Below are 21,725 nucleotides of genomic sequence, written 5' to 3' on the forward strand. Positions count from 1 at the left end.
AACACACTTTTAGTCATTTTTATATCCCCTTCCTTATTGTTTCAAGATTCTCATCCAGGGATTGGTGTTGTGGCTCAGTGGCAGAGTGCTAGCCTAGCACATGTGAGGCACTGGGGTCAATCCTCAGCACTACCTAAAAATAAATAAATAAAATAAAGATATATTTAAAAAAAAGACTTCAGGGACTGAGGTTGTAGTTCAGTGGTAAAGCGCTTGCTTAACACATGTGAGGCACTGGGTTCGATCCCCAGCACAACATAAAAATAAATACATAAAATAAAAATATTGTGTCCAACTAAAAAATAATTTTTAAAAAAATGACTTTAATCCAAATATATTCCCCCAGTGGACAAATCATCAAAGTTTTCAATCAAAACCACATTCTTTCTGTTATGACCCACTAAGTGGGGATTTCCTCATCAGATAGATAGTTTTAATTACACTTTTCTTCTTTAGAAATCCCAAGGGTCCACAGAGCTGTATTTTCCTAATGAGTGTGGGAATCCTTACCACTCCCAGGTGAATAGCCTGCTTGGAAAGGCAATTCCCTTGGTTGAGTAGGAATGAATGTCAAAGATGTAGAAAAGGAAGTTGACTGCATTCAATTTTCACTAGCCTAAGTCATAGCTGCTAAATTTCAAGCTTCATCTGAGGCACTGAAGTAGAATAATATGAAATTCCAAAGTGAGATGCCATAGTGCAGACTATAAATAAAAATACCAAAGAGCAGACTCATGAACCTAAAATTCTTCACCCCAAAGAGTAAATAGTGTTTAGAAAGTGGAAATTGAGGTAGGAATTTGGAGTAGTTGCAATGGTTAGTTTTATCTGTCAATTTGACTGGGTTATGGGGTGCCCAGTTTAAACATTATTTTTGGGTATGTCTGTGAGGGTTTTTCTGGATGAGATTAGCATTTGAATTAGTGAACTCAAACAAGTAGATTGCCTTCCCCAATAAGGGTTAGGCATCATTCAATCTGTTGATAGATTTTATAGATTCAATAGAACAAAAGGTGGAAGAAAGAAGGATTTGCTCCATTTTTCCCTGTCTCGCTACTTGAGATGAGACTCTTACTTCATCTTCTCCTGCGCTTGGACTGGGATTTGTATCATCAGCATTCCTGGTTTTCAGACCTTCCATTTCAAATTGAATTGTACCACCAGCTTTTGGGGGTCTCCACCTTCCACAAAGCAAGCATATCTTGGGACTGTTCAGCCTCCAAAATCATGTAAGCCAGTATGATATAACTGAATGCCCAATCTATGATAGAATTTCTAAGGATGGGAAAATATTGGGGCCTTATTCTATCTCTATTAATGTGCTGTTGATGTATATGTTGCAATAATTACCCACTGCTATGTATCTGTAGTCTCTTATGAAGAATGGCAGAGGTAGGCAGAGAGTAAATGGAATAAAGATTGTGACACCAAGTCTAAAATAGTTTCAGCGGGAAGCTTTAGTGTTTCTCAGGGAGACCTGGCCCTCATATCCTTCACAGTCAAATCTGCGATTTATGGATGTTAAGGAAGGCCCTTTAGTGTAAGTGATGCTTGATCCTTACTACTAAGTTCATGTGAAATGCAGAGACCACATACTATTTATCTGTATTGCACAGAGAATAATAGCTAAAAGTTAGCACACACTACATGCTTAGCATTTATGTCAAATATTCTACAAGCATCATGTTCGTGTGTGATACATTAATTTCTCCACTTCACAGATAATGAAACAGTCTTAGGCTAAATAATTTATTTTAGGACGAACACTTAGTGGAAGAGGGAGCTGCAATTTGAACTCACTGTCTACCTCCAAATTCCTAACTTTGAACCTCTGCTTAGATGAACAAAAATGTATCTTAAACATTAAGCAACATATTTAAGGGCCTACATGTTGTTAACAGATATGAGTCTTAACAGCTTGTCCTCAACTCAAAAAAGATTTCCAGCGGAGATCTTCAACTCTCTCATAGTGAGAGAATTCACTAAAAATGCACGAATAAATTATACTAGATTAGAATATTTGGTAGCCAGTAAAAAATTCCAATGAGGATTTTAAAAAACATGTAAAGCATTTTTGCATTCCAAGTCAAGAAAGCCTATAAACTATATTAATGTTTTCAAATCTGTGTGAATACTCTTATCTACGTAGACATATATAAACACATGACTGAATGAAAGCAGTGAGTTCTATGTATGTGTTTATGGGTGCATATATGATTACATCCTTTTAAAATACAAATGTTTAGAAGGAAATGCACTAAAATATTAACATTGTTATCTCTAGCTGGTGGAATTATCAGGTTGTTCCCCAAGTTCCTGAACAACCATATGGGTGAATTTGATTTTTGGCAGAGTGTAACTGAACAACTTCTAGGCATAACATTTGCTGTGAACACCTACAAGAAACAGGCAGTTATGCCCACCATTCAACACTCCTGCCTAGAGGAAGGATGGCATGCCCAGCCAACTATCCAAGTTCATGCAGTACCTTGGGAACTTGGTACTTTTTCTGAAACCTCAGTTCTGCTGCGGCGCCCAATACTTCCCATTCTTAATTGCTTATTTCTTTTCATCATTCAGGTGTGGAAGCCCAAGCAAGTCAGGGGTCCACGGCCAGTGACTTTGAGTTTGTCATTCCCTCAGTCACCACTGGTCCTCTGTTCAGTCCACTCTGGCTCACTGGCTTCCCTCTCCTCCCTGCCTCCCACCAAGCTTGCATGCCCCCCCCCCCATTCCTTCCTCAACCTTTGGGAGAAATCATCCTCTGGATTCCACAGCCAGAGACCACCTTGTGCCCCTCCCATGTCATTATAGTCCCTTTCTCAATATCTCTTTAAAGAGAAGACAGCAAAGGTGAGCAAGAAGCCGCCAGCAAGTTTTGACAGCTGCTGAGGAAGACTAATGGGTTTCTAAGGAAACAGAGAGGCAGCAGCCATTTTAGTGGCATTTGCTGTATGAAAAATATATAGACACTGACATCCCTCCCACCCCCAAGCAGTCCGGTGGTGCCTGTCCTTTCCTCACTTCAGAGGCCGGGAGGTGAGGGTGGGGCCCAGGTCTTGTGGGACTCTAGGGCCACCTGTCGCAGGTGGCCGTCCACCCGGGGTCGCCACCTCTGCCTCCGCGCAGCGGGCAGGACCCAGGTGCTCCCCATCCTGGGCGCCGCAGTGCAGCGGCGCGGGCTGCTGGGCCCTCCGGGCGCCTGCGTCCCGCCCCTCAGGTCCCCTCCCTCGCCAGCCCCCGCCCCGCAGGACGCGGGAACCCGCAGGGAGGGCGGCCTGTGGCAGCCGCCGGGGAGGAGCAGGGTCTGTGCGGCGGGCGAGGCGGAGGCGGAGGCAGAGCGAGCGCGGGAGGTCGCTGCTACCGGGGCCACCTCGCGCTGCTGCCCAACATGGTCGCTGCGCACGCTGCCCATTCTTCCTCCTCTGCCGAGTGGATCGCCTGCTTGGATAAAAGGTATCTCGGGCAGGGTCCCCAGCCCGGGCCGGGTTCCGAAGCGCTACCCTTGTCCCTGTCCTGAGACCTCCGCGGGCACGGTCGCCGGGAGCCGCAGTCCCGCACCTGGGCGCAGCTGCGGGGCAGCGGGGCAGCGGGGTTGGGGTCCCCGAGCGGGGGAGGGGCCGAGGTCCTCCTCCCAGATGCTGGCAGCCAGGGACCCCAGCATTTCGGGGATGCCACCTGCGTGAGATTATTACACGTGGTGGGGAGAATGCACGCAGTGGGGGACAGAGCTGCAGTCCCCCGCCCCTGCGACTCTAGGCTCCCCTCTTAGGTGGGGGTTATTTTCTCTTGGCATCACGGGACGGAAGAATGGAAACATACGATCTTCCGGCTTTTCAGACATCAGGGGTGAACGTAATTTAAGTTTTAAGGAGGGGCGGGGGTTCAGGCAGGTGCAGAGTAACATTCTTTTTTTTTGTTCTTGAAAACAAAGTGTGAGGGACGCAGCAGAGCTGTCAAGTCCCTTGCTGAAATTCATAGCTCTGTGCCCCCGCAGTCGCTCGCTCAAGGTCTGTGTTAGGAAGGTCACGCGGGAGGCTGCTTTCGTCTGAATACCTGCTTCTTGCGAAAAGACCCTTACTCTTTAAATATTAAAACCGTGAAGCACGTAACTCGACGACAGCTCTCTTGGGAAGGTGCGGTGTGTAACAGCGGACTGCAGTTGTTTCTAGGCTCTGACAGCATAATTTTCTGTTTGTCCAGATTGCAGGTTTAGCAGTAAACATTACACAGTGTGTTAGCAATTATAGCTTATTACCCTGATTAAAAGGTGGTGCATCTGAACTTTTAAGAACTGAGCAAGAATTCTTGCAGAGTGAACTGTCGCCGAATTTTGGAGTTTGATGCAGAAGGGCAATGATTCACATCTTGCAGCTATCTGCATGACATCTCTATTTGCATTTGTGTGAATTTTTTTGTATGCTCTGCCATATTGAAATTTTCTATTAACAGATTCGTAACCAGATCAAACTTGAGAATCTGAAGTGTGACATGCTGTGCATGCTCCACTGTTAGAGGCCTCTGATGAAAAAAAAAATTAGAGAAAAGCTAAATGTAGCTCATTTGAATAAATTAATATATCTGAGAAATATTCTTGACTTTCAGTTACCACATAGTAGCAAGATTTTTTGGCAGGCAGTGTCCTATTTATGTCTAAAACAATACATACTAATATTAGAAGAGTTGCATGTAATAAATAGTAAGACAATTGAAGTGATGGTTAACTCGGAGAATTATGTAGAGGAACTAAGAGCATACTTAATTGTAGAGGCTGCTAATGTGATAAGTGCTTCATACTAGTTCAGGAAAAGTGAATTATAAATATTGCTCTTAATCTATAAATAGTAATGCTTCCTTATGAAACTTTTAGATAATAAATGGCATATTTCTGTTTGAAGAAATGCATGGTATGTCATTTTTGAGCAGTCAATAATGCATTGAAAATCCTTTAGTTAATAAGTACTTATGGTAAAATCAGAGCACTATTAATACAAGTGGGACATATTTGACTCTCTTTTCATAATTATTTTATTTGGAGTGGATTTTTAGTACATAGTTTCACAATTTAATGCCACTACTCATAATAGGGAAAACCCTACTATTAACAAAACAAAACACCTTCTACAAATACTGAGCCTAGCATTAGTGGATGGCAGGTGAATGGACAGATCAGTAAGTTGAGGATTTTAGGCCCAGAGCCATCACCAATTCTGATCTTGGACGTAACATTTTTATTTCCTTGAGTGTCTCAAAAAGAAGGTGAGGGCTATCTTGGGTTTTACCTCCCAGGGATAAGTGGATGAATGGAAGAGTAGAAAAACTATAATGCTTTGAAAACTGTGAGGTGCCATGCAAATATTATTTTATGGTATTAAGATGACCTTGCCTCTTCTGCAGTGTTGATGTCAGAATTCCTGTGAAAAGTAGTTTAGTAGTGGTAGTCTCATTGTAAGAGGGCCTCAGGGAACATGTTTTGAAGTTGCATTTTTACTTAGATATATCTGTTTATTTTTTCAGCAAGGGGAAAGGTTGAGAGTGCTGCTGCTGCTGGAAGTTGGCTAGAGAAGCCCCGAAGTCCCTCAGTGGAATTTCACTGTCCTCAATATGTCTGAGCAGTGCAGTGTTCCTGCCTCCCTCCAGGCACTGTGCTGGGCAGTGAGGATGCTTATTGGCTTGGGGCTCGGGAGAGGGTTTGGTATGAGGACGGCTGCATAAGCAATTAACCACAGTGTGATGATAGGTACTTTAATGGAGATGTGTAAAGTGTTTTGGGAATTCAGAGGAGAGTCATCAGGTCTGCTGGGGGGTGCTTTCCAAGGGTTCTTGCCTGGACCTCAGAGGCTAAGGGACGTTTAACCAGGCAGAGGATAGGGAGTGCAAGCCAGGCAGAGGAACAGCTTGAGCAGAGACACAAAGGTGTGGCATAGGAATCTGCTAATTTTTTCCCCTACCACAAATTCCACTTGTGACTGAATCTAGAAAATAGGAATGTGTGCTGTATTTTTTTTCTTTTTACACACCCTATTTTTATGTAGCTTTTTATTATGGCCATTTCCCAAGCACGAACAGAAAAAGAAGAAATGGTACAATGAACCCCTATGTACCATTTGGGGATATGATGCTGGAACCTTTTAACTGAGAACACAACATAAGTGGGATATATAGTTCAAATATATGCATGATTTAAGTGACAACCATTGTGGGTATCTAGAAATTGGAAGTAAAAAGGAGAGTGAAAATAGAAAATGTTGCAGGAGTTAAAAAAGTTATGTGATGAAATCGAAGTGAGGCAAACACACAAGGAAGATAAGCCTTAAAAGTGTTTTGTGAGGCACACCTAGAAAGTTATCATCGACAGGATAATACTGCATAAACTTGTATGTGGGGAAGTGTGTTGAAAACATGCCAATGTTAGGATTGGATTAAAGAAAGAAAATGCAAAGAGTTTAACGTAGGAACTATTCATGGTCTAGGACTAGGACTGAGGAGATGAGAGCCTGCAACTATTGATCTTGAAATCAGAAAGATACCAAATACTTAAATAGATAAACCATTGGAAAAAGTCTCAGTAGACACGTTGAGAATCAAAGCAAGCTTGCTACTATCTTTTAGATTTTGTAATATTTTTTTATCACAGAGAGATTAACTGTTTGAGATTTAAGATATATAAGATTGCATTATGTGTGTTTTTTAGAAAATTGTGTATATATTTCTTACAAACAGCAACAAAACTCTAAGATAGCATTTTAAAAAATGTGCTGAACATTGTTTACTTTTAGTGAAAATATTTTTCCCACAAGGTTTTAATTTTTCAGCCTATGAACTTAAGATCTCATGGTTGGTAAAGAAGCACTATGAAGTGAAAGGGACCACATATATTCACATATGTCTTGGTGAATCATTGCTGGTATTTATCATGATGGAGCAGGGGTCTGAGAACTATGGCCCATGGGCCAGATATGGCAGCTGCCTGTATATCTCTAGAGCTAAGAAGGGTTTTTACTTTCTTCTTTTTTTGTGTGTGTATGTTACTGAGGATCAAACCCAGAGCCTTGCACATTCTAGACAAGTGCTCTACAACTGAGCTGCAGCACCAGTCATTTTAACATCTTAATTTGAGAGAGGATCTTGCTAAGTCAACTATTGAGTGGGTAGGGGTGGGGTGGGGAAGTCTGTCACGGCCAGCATCTCATTGGGGGTTCTTCTCCTGTCCAGGAGGGTGTGAGCCATCCTAAAGCTTAAAATCTCAAATAATTAGTGAATAACAAAACACAAATACTCAGAAATATGTTTACAAAAATTGAAGCCCCTGATAGATCTAGTCCACATGGGTTCTGGAACTAGACGAAGACAAAATGGCTCCAGTGGTTTATTTAGGGGATTACATCAAAGGCAGGGATAAGATTTCAAGGGTGGAATTTTGCTTTGGGATGTCTTGCAGTCAGCAGGTTGATTGACATCTTGGCAGGTCACACCTATCTCAGGTGCTATGTGGGCCATGGCAGAGTGGATAGAGATTCACATTGTCCCTGGGCAACTGAGCAGAGGAAATGTCCACTGGTCATTCCCAGACACCAGATATCTCTATCCATGAGGCTTCCATGTGTGGTGACCCACATGCAACCCGTGGACAGTTCCTGACAGTCAGCTAGTCTGGACTTGAACTTACGATCCTCTGCCTCAGCCTCCCAAGTAGCTGGGATTACAGGCATGGGTTACTTTTCCTGGCTACATTCCTGGTTGGTTAGAAATAGATAAAAAGAAAAGTAATATTTTGTGACCTATGAAATTTATATGAAATTCAAATTTCAGTGTTCATAAACAGTTTTATTGAAACACAGCCACACTTACTTGGTTACATATTGTCCGTGACTGCTTTCATGCTACAGTAGCTGAGTTGAGTAGCAGCAAGGGAGACATGTGGCCCATAGAGATTAAAATATTATGGGCTGGGGTTATGGCTCAGTGGTAGAGTGCTTGCCTAGCACGCATGATGCACTGGGTTTGATCCTCAGAACCACATAAAGATAAATAAAGGTATTGTGTTCATCTACAACTAAAAAAAATTTAAAAAATATTAACTATGTGAACCTTTATAGAAAAAATTTGCCATCCTTTTCTCTAAATGAAAGAAGCTTACTAAGTGATTGACAGTAAAACCACTGGAGATGAAATAAATTGTCTTTTTAAAGGAAGGAATTCACAATTTGGTTTTGTTTCCTTTAGTTAGAAGTTGTGCATAGCTTGGAGGGAAGTCCTCAGTGGATTACTTGAGGACCACTGGCTGTCACAGCCATAAAGAAGAAGATGAAATTAACATGATCAAGTATGGAAAAGGTTGTCATCTTTTAAAAGCAGCCAAGGAATTAATTTTTAAGTATTTGTGTTTCCTTTACAAAATACTTCTTGGACTGTCTCTTTGCATCTGACTTACTCTAAATAGAAGTTATGTTAGCTATTTTGATGTGATTGAATGAGAATGAAGGAAATCAAGGAACAAATTTGTTAACACCAAAATACTCTATAGCACACATGGTATGAGAAGATGACTCAGACATTTCAAGTTTAATATCAAAGAAACATCAGACATGGGCCCACCCTTGAGCAGTATAGAAGATTAAAGAAGCATGCAGAACAGAAGTTCATCTCTGAGGGAGGCTGATGTCTCCCAGGAAGGTACCCAGGGTTGACATTACCCTGGTAAATTCCCTAGGGCTCAGGGCTGACCTTGCAATCTTACAACCCTGATTTGTCAGCACATGGAGAATAAATGCATCTACTGGGGATGGATGCACAGGCACCAGACTCTCAGAGGCTTTAAAAATCAGTTCATTAATTTGACAGTAAAATCTGTAATGTCAGAGAAGTGGACACTCACATCCTTTGGCTAAGTAGTCTTTCTCTAGGCAAGCTGCATGGGAAATCCAGTGGTTACCAGAGGCACATTTCATGTATTCTTAAGAAGCATAGCTGCCAGCAGGTCTTCTGGCCTGCTGAGTGCATTCTTTTCCTAGAGTGACAGAGTCCAGGAATTCAATTTTAATCAGAAAGCAGTTCTGGAAATGCTTCAGGACAGTGTGGCTGTCACCTCTTCCAGTTAGATGGCGGTCAAAAGTGCTCCCACAGCACACTTTGTCCAACTCTAATAACACAACACAAAGCAGACTCCATGGTAATGGCCTGTTTACATCTCTTTTTGCATCCCTTGACATTGGTCCCTGTGTTTTATTCATCATCTCATCTCCATCGTCAGTGCAGTATCCTGACTGGAAAAGGTGATAATGGGACCAGGGTGAGATGGCCACATGCATCCTCCTCCTCAAGGTGACCTCTGCAACTCTGTAGTCAGGTTCCTGTACCTACCCTCTTTACCTGGGAGAGGGCCCAGATGGGCTCTGCCAACAACTGCTTCTGCTATTCCTTCTGTTTCCTAGCTCTGGTGAATCCTTTTCTTGAAACAAATGACATTTCCTAGCTCTATTCTAATCTACTTTTTTAAAAAAATCCATTTTTATTAAGAAAAATTTCAAAACATATAAAAAGGAAAGAGAATAGTATGTTCTTGTACCACCCCTCCCCAATCCAAAAATATCAATTCACTGCCAATCTTACTATATTTATATGCCATTTGCCCCCTCTGCCCCCAGGGTTATTTTGAAGCAAATCCCACACATAAGAGTTATTTCATCTGTCAGTATTTCAGCATGTATAAGGTAAAGACTCTTTATAAAGAAAACAATAGCATTGTTAAACCTTAAAAAAATATTGACATTAGTTTCCTACTACTATCAAATGTCCAATCAATATTAAATTTCTCCATTTATTTCATAACTTGCTTTCTTGCAGTTTTTATTAGGATCTCAATAAGTTTTTTTAAGTTGTCTCTAGGTCTGGGTTCTCTCTCTCTCTTTTTCATGATGAATTTCTTAAAGAAACTTGTCTTTTTTATAGTCTGATATTTAATTGTACCCCATGGTGTCTTTTAACATGTCCCATTGTCTCCTATATTTCCTATAAATTGGATCCTTAGCGCCACATAAAAATAAATAAAATTTTTTTTTCCAGTTGGTATCTTGGTCTAGAGCTTTATCACATTCAGGTTTGATTTTTTGGTAAGAAAGCTTCAACAGAAGTGTTATCTAGTTCCATTATGAGGCACATACATCAAGGAATCTCTTTTAGTGATGTGAGCAATGTGTTATCTTTCAAGTTTAATGCTCAACAACTGTCTATTTGCAGCTTCTTGGGGGACATCTCTTTGTGGCCCCAAATCCACAGGAGAACATGACATCCCCCTCCCCCTATAAGTGTGTGTGTGTGTGTGTGTATCTCAATTGGTGATCTGTCTATATGTGTATATATATATATATATATATATATATATATATATATATATCTTGACTGAGGACAACACAGTCTAATATATAAGCAGAGTTAAATTCTGTGGTGCTGATTTTGCTCTCCCTAGGATTTTAGGGAAGGAAAGTTTAGCCAGCCCTCAGCTCCCTCAGACACAGGGCACATACATGTAGTGGTGTACCCGAGGCCTCCTCACCATTTTCTGCTTTTAGTCTGAAAACAGATATATCCGAATCAGCTCTGTTTTGGGGTCAGGGGATCTGTATTCAATGTCCTCAACCTCCACCCACTAGCCATATGATTTCTACCCTTAGCTACCAAGTTTCACATCCCACATAGAAGTGAGATTGGGTGGTGTTGGTCTTTCTCAGCCAGGCTTGTTTCACTTACCATAATGTTCTCTAAGTTCACCCATGTTGTCACAGATGTCAGGATTTCCTTCCTTTTTAGGGATGAGTGATATCCCCCATGTGTAGGTATCTCTTAATACACATACACACAAGTACACTTGCATACATTGCACATTCTTTTATCTGCTGACAGATATTTCCATTGTTTCCAAATATTTATTGTCATGAATAATGCTTCAGTGAACACAGGAATTCAGATATCTGTTCCATATACTCATTTCCTTTCCTTTGGCTTTAAACACAGAAGTGGGATTGCTGGAACATGTGGAAACTTTATTTTTGATATTCAGGAGCCTCCCTGCTGTTTTCCATAGTGGCTGTACCAATACTATTCCCACCAAGAGTGTACAGGGGTTTTCTTTTTTCCCACATCCTTGTCAACATGTTTTTTTTAAATATTTTTTTTTGTTGTAGATGGACATAATTTCTTTATTTTGTTTGTTTATTTTTATGTGATGCTGAGGATCAAACCCAGTGCCTCACATGTGAGAGGCAAGTGCTCTGCCACTGAGCCACAACCCCAGCCTTTTTTTTGTCTTTTTGATAATAGACTTTTTAGCAAGTGGGAGATGATAATCTTATGTGGTTTTGATTTTCATTTCCCTGATGATCAGTGATGTTGAGCATCTTTTCATCAGCGATGTTAGCCATTTTGTATGACTTCTATGGAAGAATGTATTCAGGTCCTTTGCCCATTTTTAATCAGTTTTTTTCTTAGTTATGAAGTTGTATGAATTCCTTAGATATTTTGGATATTAACACCTTATCAGATACATAGTTTGCAAATGTTTTCTCCCATTCTGTAGGGTTGCTTTTTCTCTCCATTGACTGCTTCCTTTGTTGGGCAGTTGTTGGTTGGTTGTTGAATATGCTACAGAAAAAGTTGAATTCTTGAATTCTGCTGTTTTCCTCATGAACTCTACAAACTTGGAATATAGGACAGCTTGCCTTCTGTGGCCTTGCCATTCTTTTTTTGGCAACTCTCTCCTTGCTGCCTCCTCCCTATCTCAGACTCTTTTCTGCCTCTGTGGACCTGACTGTGTTGTAGGAAAAGGCTGAGCTCTTAGTCGTTACTTTCGTTTATTGGTTCATTCAGATGAACTTTCTGCTCTTCTGTGCCAGACACTCTTGCAGGGTTTTGGTTAGTGAGAAACATGGACAAGGATTCTAACCTCATGGGTTGGAGTACTAGAGAAGATATTCCTTCATTCAGTTAGTCTTCTGAAAGCCATTTATTGAGCACTTAGCATGTGATGGATACTCTTCCAGCTGGTAAGGAATAAAGGAGTGAAAAAAAAATGGGAAAAGCTAAGTGGTAATAAATGCCATGAAGCCAGAGGTAAGAGATCTGGGGACAGGGAGACTGAAGAATGTATGTAGAGAATCCATACTCCTCTATGCCAGCAAGGAAAATTAAGCAGAGAAAAGGGGAAGAGACTGAGGGAGTTACTGAGAGGGAATGGTCAGAGAGGTCTTCCTCCAGAAGGAACATTTCATCAGAGACCTTAAATGAACTGAGAGGCCACCTCATTTGAATTTAAATTAGTGCAGTCTGGGCTTTTCTAATTAGGTGGGTGAGGTATTTTAAAGAATAGCATAAGGCTGGTGCTTGTGGTGGTTATCCAGGCTGAATGAATATGGTGCCCCCTTTTTCTTTGATAACAAATAGCCTTATTTTGGAAAAATACCCATACTGTATTATTTTCTTATTATTAATAATTATTTTTGGTGGTAAATACAGGGAATTTCATAAAGTGGTGACAGTGATAAATAAAGGCTCTTTGGAATTTTGGTTTACTAAATATTATTAAAGGTATAAACTATACTCTCCATTTTAGTTTTTCTTTATCATAATTTTTCAGGAAAAAAAAAGTTACCCTTAGAGAATGGATGACTACCATTCAGATCAGGAAAAGAACTATGTTTAAACGAGATTATAAAGATATGGCGTGTGTGCGTTTGACTGTGGATGCACAGTAGTGATCATCCCTGACTAGGCTGGGCTTCTTGTTTCTATATTTAGCCAGTTTATATTTATCAGGGATGAATTTGTCTAGTCTTTCTATGGAGTCAATGTTCTCTTAGGCCTGTCAAACTAAAGCATTAGAATAAGAAAATTGTCCTAATACACCTAGAAATCCCAACAATTTCAAAGACTTTGCTGTCTTAAGTGATTTTTCTATTACTATCAATCATTAGCCTTTTGATATGTTTTATATTGAATTCTTATCATATTTTCCTCACTATGATATAGCAATATGTTCATGTGAAAAGTTGAAGGCAAATTGAGCATAGTGAGACTCTGATGTAAGGATGCCATATGTACATCAGACTCATAAATATTCTTTGATGATATTTGAAGATCTAATTGCAAAGTTAGCTCTATCTAGTTAGTAGCTAGATTTTCACATTATTTCCCTAAAATAATTTAAAAACTTAGACCAGGGTTAAAACTTAGATAAGGTCATGGAAGAATAAATAAGGGAATCCTCTATTGACATAACAGATACAGTTACAGAAAATACCAAGGGAAAAATTTAATAAGGCAGTTTTATCTATAAGGCAGATCTACAAACATAGCCAAACTTTGATGCCCAACTGGGTGAATGTGAATGGAATATAATTTTATTGTGCTCTTTCATCTCCTGTGCTGTAACTGTACATTATCAGCTTGTGAATGCACTTTATCTTTCCCTCAATTGAATTTTACATTATCTCTATTGCTTTGCCTCCTACCTTTTTGGTACTTCATTGGATATTTATCTTAACAACTTTAGAGATTCATTTTAGAATTCAACATTGAACATGCTATGGATGTCAAAGCAAATTTAATTTAAAAACCCTTTGAATTTATAGAATTAACATGTTTATTTTTTGTCTCTATCATTAGAAGTTCTAACTTTAAATATCCATGGGACAAATCAGCCATGAAGCTGCTCCTCAGAGGAGCTGATAGAAATCAAAAGTGGACTTTACTTAACTTGATATTGTTTTGGATTATCTGAAAGTAGTCAAATTGCAAAGTCAAAATAATTTTAAAAATTTAAATTTTTATCACTTTTGGGGAAAGAGAGGCATTGGTAAGAAGGGAGAGTGAATAATGACAAAATAAAAAAAAGACTGGAATGATTTTTAAAATAGTGGAAAATAACTTAAAAGGGAGCTTTTTTCTTCTTTCCATTTTAGTTGAACTAACCTCAGATTTCTTTATTCACTTGCTATTGATTTTTATCTTTACAGAGAATTTTGCAGTAACATTTTGCCACATAAGAATGCCTCTACAAACAGAATAACATTTGAATCTATTTTCTTCTGAATTGGGATAAACAAGATAGGCATCCAATTGATTTTCTACTTATTTATACTTTTATATAGGAGAAATTTCATTGATGAGATTGTTATAAGAGTGATGTTAAAAAAATTAAAAGAGAAACTTAAAATAATGAAAATAAGGGGAATTATATGAGAAAAGAAAAAAAAATATATTTTTAACAAAACAAAACACTAATGTTTAGATGCCAAATAGGTAGTTGAGACCGCACTATGACATATGGGCCAGCACAGGTGGCATTATAGTGGTGGAAGTGGACATTTGACTAGAGGTTGAGTTTCATATCCTACTGTCGTAGTGCAGAAACTCCTTTAACTAAGGATCCATGAAAGTCTAACATGAGTCCCTTCAGTTCCGATAAAAGGACTAAAGAAGCACAATTTAGTCATGTCATTAAAATCTTACTAAGTTTGGTCCCTTCAGGTTTTGTGACTTTTTAAAAAATTTAAAAGTAACGAATCAAACTGGCAACAATCATTTTAAAAAACATGTTTCTGATTTTAAATAATTACAGATTTAAGGAAGTTGCAAAAACATGTACAGAGAGGTCCTATGCAACCCAGACCCACAATGGTATCATCTTGTAGAACTGTATTATAGGACAATGTCAAAACTAGGAAATTGACATTAGTTCAACATATAGAGTTGTTTTAGTCAGCTTTTTCACTGCTGTTACTAATGGATTTGACCAGAACAATTTTAGGGAAGAAAAGTTTATTTGAGTTTATTTCATGGTTTCAGAGGTCTTAGTTCATAGAAGGCCAGCTCCATTTCTTGGGGCTTGAGGTGAGGCAGAACATCATAGCAGAAGAGTGTGGTGGAGAGAAGCAGCTCACATGATGATCAGAAAGCAAAGAGAGATCTCTCCACTGGCCAGATACAAATATATACCCCAAAGCCATGCCCCCAGTGCTCACCTTCTCCAACCACACCTTACCACTTCAGTTACCACTCAGTTAATCCCTGTCAGCGAATTAATCCACTGATTGGTTAAGACTCTCCTACCCAGTCATTTCTTGTCTGAACCTTCTTGCATTTTCTCACACATGGGCTTTTGGGGGACACCTCACATCCAAACTAGAACAAGAGTTTATTCAGGATTTATGTGCACTTGTGTATGGGCGCACATATGTGCAATTCTACTCAATTTTATCCCTTGTGTAGATTCATGTAAATACCATCATAACCCAGATATGGAAGTGTTCCATCTCTACCAGACTCCCCCTTGTTGTGCCTTTGTAGCCATGTCTATTCCTCTTCTGTCAATAATAACTTAAAAAAAACTAACAAATATATATTAGGAGATAGGTCTGACCTCACTTCATATGTCTCATCTATTTCTGTAGGACTCTGTGTTGATAACTGAAAGTGTCAAATTTTGCTTGGTAGGTGGTATCACCCAGGACAGGAAAGTTAGCTGGTCTGCTTATGAAAGAATTTTTATGTCCAAGAAGGCTGGCTTGAATTCCCAATTGAAGGGTGAATGTAAGCAAACTGGAAGAGTGCTCCATGTGCCCAAGGCCCTGTACCTCCAGCCCTCTACACGCCCACTGCACTTTCCCTCACATCCCTGAAGACCCCTGGGACACCTTCAGTGTCCTGTGGTAGGTGGATGACCTCTATTCCAACTCTTACCCTTCACACTGTTGTTCCCAGTAGGCAGGTTTCCAGGGGCCCTTCAAGGAGCCATTCTCAACCCACTTGATCTGCTCAGGTATCCCTTGTTGATTCATCCTGGTCCCCCCTTTGTCCAGACTTCTTGGGGTGACCTTTTCCCCATCAGCCCATGTCTTGTATCTGTCTTGTAGCCAATCACTTAAATAGGAAAAGTAAGATAGACATCTTGGGTTGTCCGTGGTGGTGGACTCTGAATGCTGGGTCATTGTGCCTTACTCCCCTTTCCATCTTGCATCTAATAGTTCAGAGTCTTATGATCTGGAATTTCCTAACCATTTATAAAGTAACCTGAACTAATGCGTGAAAGAGTTGAATGTGATAGCCCTGCAGAAATGATTATATTTCAAATATAGAATTCCTAGGGAAGTGAAATTCTTAACCCAAATATAAAGATGAAACATGCACATAGTAAGAGCCTGGTACCGCTTTCAAATCACTGTGTCCAGATGTGCACCTTGTAATCTAACCCTAATTCTACTTCACCACCTGAGACATACCATTTCCCACACATACTGGCTGATCAAGGTTCTCTGTGCATGATTTCTAGATTACAAGAACCTCAGGTTACGTAGACTTCTGAAATGCTGCTAAAATCTCAAAGTTGATCAATATAAGATTTATTTGTGGGTACATGATAATAAACAAATAGATGAAAGCCAAACATGGTTATTTGTAGTGATTCTTCAGTTATCCAGCATCATAGAAAAGTTAATTTCATACAAGTATCTCCCAGTCAGTTATCCAAATTTAGAATTATTTAATAATTCTGCTAGAAACACTTAAATTTTATTTGGTGTGACTGTTGCTAAGGCATCTGAATATCTTTTTATTTTACTTGATGATTGAGGCTCAGTATATGGAAAGTACATCAGTTTTCTGTGTTATAATATTGTGATTTTTGAAGCATGTAGATTATGTGTTTCAAATGCCCCCAGTGACTTTTTAAAAAAATATTTGTTTTTTAGTTGTAGTTGGACATAATACGTTTATTTTTATTTATTTATTTTTATGTGGTACTGAAGATCAAACCCAGGGCTTTGCATGTGCTAGGCAAACGCTCTACCACTGAGCTACAACCCCAGCCCCAAGCCCTCAGTGATGTTTAAGGTTTTGCCTGCTTTTGTTTTATTTCTGTCTCCTTCCTGATGCTCAGAAGCTGTTGCTTCTTGTTGGCTGCCCTTTACATTTCTGTCTCATCTCCTTCTCCTGCACAAACATTACTTCTAATCCTTTGAAATTAGAATCCAGATAACCAAAATTATTGGAGTTTTATGTGTAATATGAGTGCATTTCTTCTCTGAATAAAGTGAATGAATTTCAGACTTTTAGTATTTGGAGCCTTGATTTTGGTTTCACAAAGTCTTTTAAACTTACTTGCTACATGATCTCACTTCTATTATTTTTTTAATAACTAGTTTTCGAGATAAATATTCTCTGAATAGTTGAGGCATGACTATAATGAGATTACTTTCTGCAGTCAACAAATGTTTACTGATTGTCTTGGAAACATCTTCTAAGTGTTTAGGATTCATCAGTGAGAAAAACAGGAGATCCTTGCTTTCATAGAGTTTAGTTTCTAACAGAGGAAGTAGATAATAAACAGTAAATCGAATGAACAAATGAACTATATGATATGTAAAGAAGGTGATGTGTGTTATGGAACAAAACCAAATGGAATGCAGTAGGAGATTGGGAATGCTAGTAGGGATGGTGAAGTATGGTCAGAATAGGGTCTAGTGGGAGGGTGTTTTGAGCGAAGCGGCCAGGGGTTAGCCAAGTATACATTTAGGGTCAGAATTCCCAGAAATGGGAATGGCCAATGGAATGGGTGCATGTATAAATTGTTTGAAGACCAGTGAAGAGGCTATATTTAGGCTTTTCTGTAAAGAGAAAGAGTAGGAGAAGTCACAACAGGGGGAATAAGCAGATCATGCAGGGACTTGATAGCTATCATATGGGTCTTGGCTTTTACTCTGAGTGAAATGGGAAGTCACTAAATGGTTTGGAGCAGAGGAATGAGCTCTGATTTACATTTTAAAAATACCACTGTGATCATAATGTTGAGAAGATGTTGTGGGGGGTGGGTCCGTGGTGGAAGAAGGGAGACCTAGTAGAAAATCTTTGCAATAAGGCAGGTAAAAATAATGGTGGCTTGGATCAGGGTGACAGCAGTGAAGAGGGTGAGAAGAGGTAGGTATATTTTGCAGGTGGAACTAACAGGACTTGCTCATGAATCAAATGTGGGAATGTGTAAAAGAGAAGAGTCAAGGATTATTCTGAGGGTTTTGGACTGGATAACTGGAAGTATGGCGGGGTCATCTGTTATGCTGGAGAAGGCTGTAACAGATAAGGCATGTTTGGAGAAAAAGAGGAGCCGGCTGTGGATCTGTTGAGTTTGCATCATCTAGCAAACCTTTAGCTAGAGATGCCAAGCAGGAAATTTGATAGATGACTCTGGAGTCTGGGGAAGAAGTCTGAGCTAGATATATAAATTTGGCAATTATGAATACATAGATGATATTGAAAGCCTCAAGATTGAAGAACCACCAAAGAAGTATGTATTTGAAAAGTTCAGGAGAAATGTGAGTAACTATTAAAAGAAGCTGAGACCAATGAGGTGGTCACTAAGGAGTGACCAGTGAGTTCGGAGAAAAACAAAGAAATGTGGGATGGGTCCTGAAAAGCAAGAGAAGATGTTTTGAAATATTCAGACAGATTGTGTTCTATTCATTCAGTTGGAATGGAAGTAAATGGGAAAACCCAGGTATGGAAAGTTGAACAGTCAAGGGATAGAGGTGGAGAGGGCAAGAGGGAGGATCACATGGATGCAGTTGTGAAATCATAGGGTGTTCTTTCTCTGTGACAGATGGGGAAAAGAACAGAGAATCAACATCACCGAGATAAATACTGAACAGCGAGGAAGCAAACTATCACAGCTGAGCCTTGCGGGCTGCTGTGAAACTCAGAAGTGATATTATCAATAAAGCCAGAGTTGGCAAGTGATTAACAAATAAACAACATATGGCTCATTGGTTGCCATGTCCCTGGAAACATAGCCTCTTAGAAGACACTGTGGCTCTGTAAATGAGTTTCTAGTTCAGGCACACGTGCTTTTGATTCATAGGACAGTTGTTAAAGTGTGTTTACCCAGTTAACCTAAGAAAAGCTGCTACCAAAAAGGCAACTAGACTTTTCTGACTATGGACAAGATGGAGTGGACTTAATCCTTCCTATTTTATCTTCTAAGTACACCTACAAACCCTGGACATTATATGTAAAAAAATTAGGGAAATATTCTAAAAGGTTGAGATTTTTTCTGGCTTGGGACCTCTCTATCTGAAGAATGACACAGGGCCGAGTTCTTTGTTTTTGTTTTGTTTCACATACCCCAGGATGGGAGTTGGAATAGACAGTGACCCAGAACCTCACTTTCCCTTGATGCCTTCCTCAAGAGTACACACACCTTTCCCCACCATCATTTCACCACAAATCACTATCCTTGTCTTGAGTTACATTGAAACAAGGACATAATTTTTTTTGTCAGTGCATTATAATTATACACAACAGTGGGACTTATTGTTATACATTGGCACATGCACACAATAGAACAATAGAATTTGGCCAAACTCATTCGCCGATTCCTTCCCCTCTGGAAACAATTTTCAAAAGAATCCTTTATAAAGCCTTTGTGCGATGCACTGAACCTTATGTTTTGTAATGTAATGAAAATGTTTTGTGTAGTGAAAATGTTGTCTGGTTTGTCCTTTGTAAAAACATTTGTTATATTGGCATATATTACAAAGTTTTAAATATATACATATTTGCATTTTCTTTTTTTCTTTTTTTTTTTGCTATTTTTTGATCATGCTAAGAAAGACAATGCCACTCAACTTCTAAAAGGTAATACTAATTATCATTTCAGGTTTCAAGACTTTTCTTTTCACCATTAAACCTACCTTATCTCCTTTTGTGATTACTGTTCAAATTAGGCGCTAGGTAAAATTTTATTTGATGCTTGGACAAACATGGAACCTGTAGAAGAACCTTTTCAAAATCCTTTAGTCCCACCACAGGTTGGGGAACTCTCTGCCTTTATTTTGTTTGGTTTTTCAATGGAATTTAAGTTAAAGGAGAGTAGGTGAGGTGGGGATGGCAGAATGGGTAGAAGATGTGATCTCACCTGTCTAGGTGAAAAGGGAGCAGGGAGTCCAGCCCCTTTCAGGTGCAACTGGGAGGACCTTAAATTTAGTAGCATCCATGGCTGACCTCTGCAAAGCAATGGCTGCTCCTCTTCTGGGGACTACTTTGGAGAGCCCTGCTCCACAGTGCGTAGGCACAGCATCTGTCTGAAGAGCCTCCCTTACTGATGATGGAGACTGACAAAAGACTCCGTCCAGAGTGCTCAGGACAATTTGTTGTTCGAAGAAGTTGTTAAATAGGAATATCTCTTCAGCTTGTCTGTCTCTTTTGGGGGGGTGCCAAATAGATTTGGCTATAGCTGTTGAGCAATACGTCACCAACTTTTCTTCTTCTACCCTTTGAGTTTCACCTATTATGACAGTTTTGAAAGTGTCCTGAAGGAATGCTAGGAGCAGGTTTTGATTGTCTTGCTACTAGGCACATCTGCTGCCATTAGCTGCAAAAAATTCTGGCACCTTTTCTTCAACATGTGCCTAATTGGCTTTCGGATGTTGTTGTGAGAGTCATAGTCTTACCTAGTTATGGCTCATCCCAAATCCGGTGACTTTGGGTTCATTTGTATCTCCAGAAAATATGATTATCTTAAAATAAACACATCCTTGGCTTTTAGAGCTGCTTTTGCACTTACCACTCATGACTGTTTATGGGTGGGTCCACCAGCATCTCTTCAGTTCATTGTGGAAAGCTTAGAAGATGACATGGTCTTGGTGATTCATGTTGTTTTGGTGCATGGGCTTTTTATTCACAGAGACAAAGATGTATGTTCGATTTGTGCACAGCCAGTACACTACCTAGTGAAATCTTGGGGGTTATTACAATTTCTCTACCTAGTGAAATCTTGGGGGTTATTAAATCTGGGAGCTCAAGGTCATTGAAAGAATGTGTGCACCAACAGATAGTTATCCTCATAATAATTATATTTGATTGCCTTTTGAAATGTAAAGAGAAAAAATAAATCTATATTAAAAAACCATTTATTTTGTTTGTTTTTATGTTATAGGGATATTTATTAAAACAGAAAATGGAGCTATCTGTAGTGTTATAAATTAAATATTTGACTTATCATGTTTTTGAGCAATCCCAACAGGAAGTTGTACTAGCTTATGGGAGCCAGTAGATTTTTGCAGCTAAACGCGTGTGTGTCAGGGGGAACAAACAAACCAAAAACACTTCTGTGGATTCATCAAGAAATCTCACTTCCTGGCATGAATACTCAGGCAGAAGCATGCCAGCTGTACATGCTGGTGACGTAGAATAATCAGTTCTCGCCAAAGATGCTGCTCACTGTTTCTTCACCGTAGTGCTGATTCTGGGGATTCCTGTGTCACACCAAAGGACCACAGGTTACCATCCCTCACAGCACATGAAATTATTGTGGCCTACTGGTTTTCATGAAAACAGTTGGCTTTGGCCAAATGGAAAGCTGGAATTCTATTGCATATTCACATGACACAGTCTTTTAAAAAAAAAATGCAACACTTTTCCTCTCAAAATCTTTCAGTAAAATTGATGCTGTGGGTTGATGATTCCTTTTTACCAGGCAGCTCTCTTTGAATTCTCCTTCAGAAGTGGATGGTGTCAGGAGGTGACGAGTGAGAGTGCCACCCTGAGAAGCAGGAGCATGGCAAGGAGGTGCTCAGGCTTTGTGTCACTGTGTGAAGGTGGAACAAGTCATGACATTGTGGAAGAAGTGGGACCTGATTAGGATAAGCTAGAGACTTCAGGACAGTTGTCTTGGGGCATTAATT

At 39.6% G+C, this 21,725-nt stretch overlaps 1 protein-coding gene across 4 annotated transcripts in view; it reads left to right on the plus strand.

Moving 5' to 3' along the window:
• The first annotated feature begins 3,065 nt into the window (after positions 1 to 3,065).
• Positions 3,066 to 21,725, plus strand: part of Rapgef4 (Rap guanine nucleotide exchange factor 4) — a 281,593-nt gene continuing 262,933 nt past the window's right edge. For 2 of the 4 annotated variants that reach the window (XM_048812490.1, XM_048812492.1), the window contains exon 1: positions 3,066 to 3,456. In XM_048812490.1, the coding sequence (XP_048668447.1) occupies positions 3,392 to 3,456 (65 nt within the window). In that variant the 5' untranslated portion in view covers positions 3,066 to 3,391. The remainder of the gene's footprint in view (positions 3,457 to 21,725) is intronic. The other 2 variants (XM_048812493.1, XM_048812491.1) reach the window with 2 other exon arrangements.

This window comes from Marmota marmota, unplaced genomic scaffold, assembly GCF_001458135.2.
Source record: "Marmota marmota marmota unplaced genomic scaffold, marMar, whole genome shotgun sequence".
NCBI classification, from domain to species: Eukaryota; Metazoa; Chordata; class Mammalia; order Rodentia; family Sciuridae; genus Marmota; species Marmota marmota.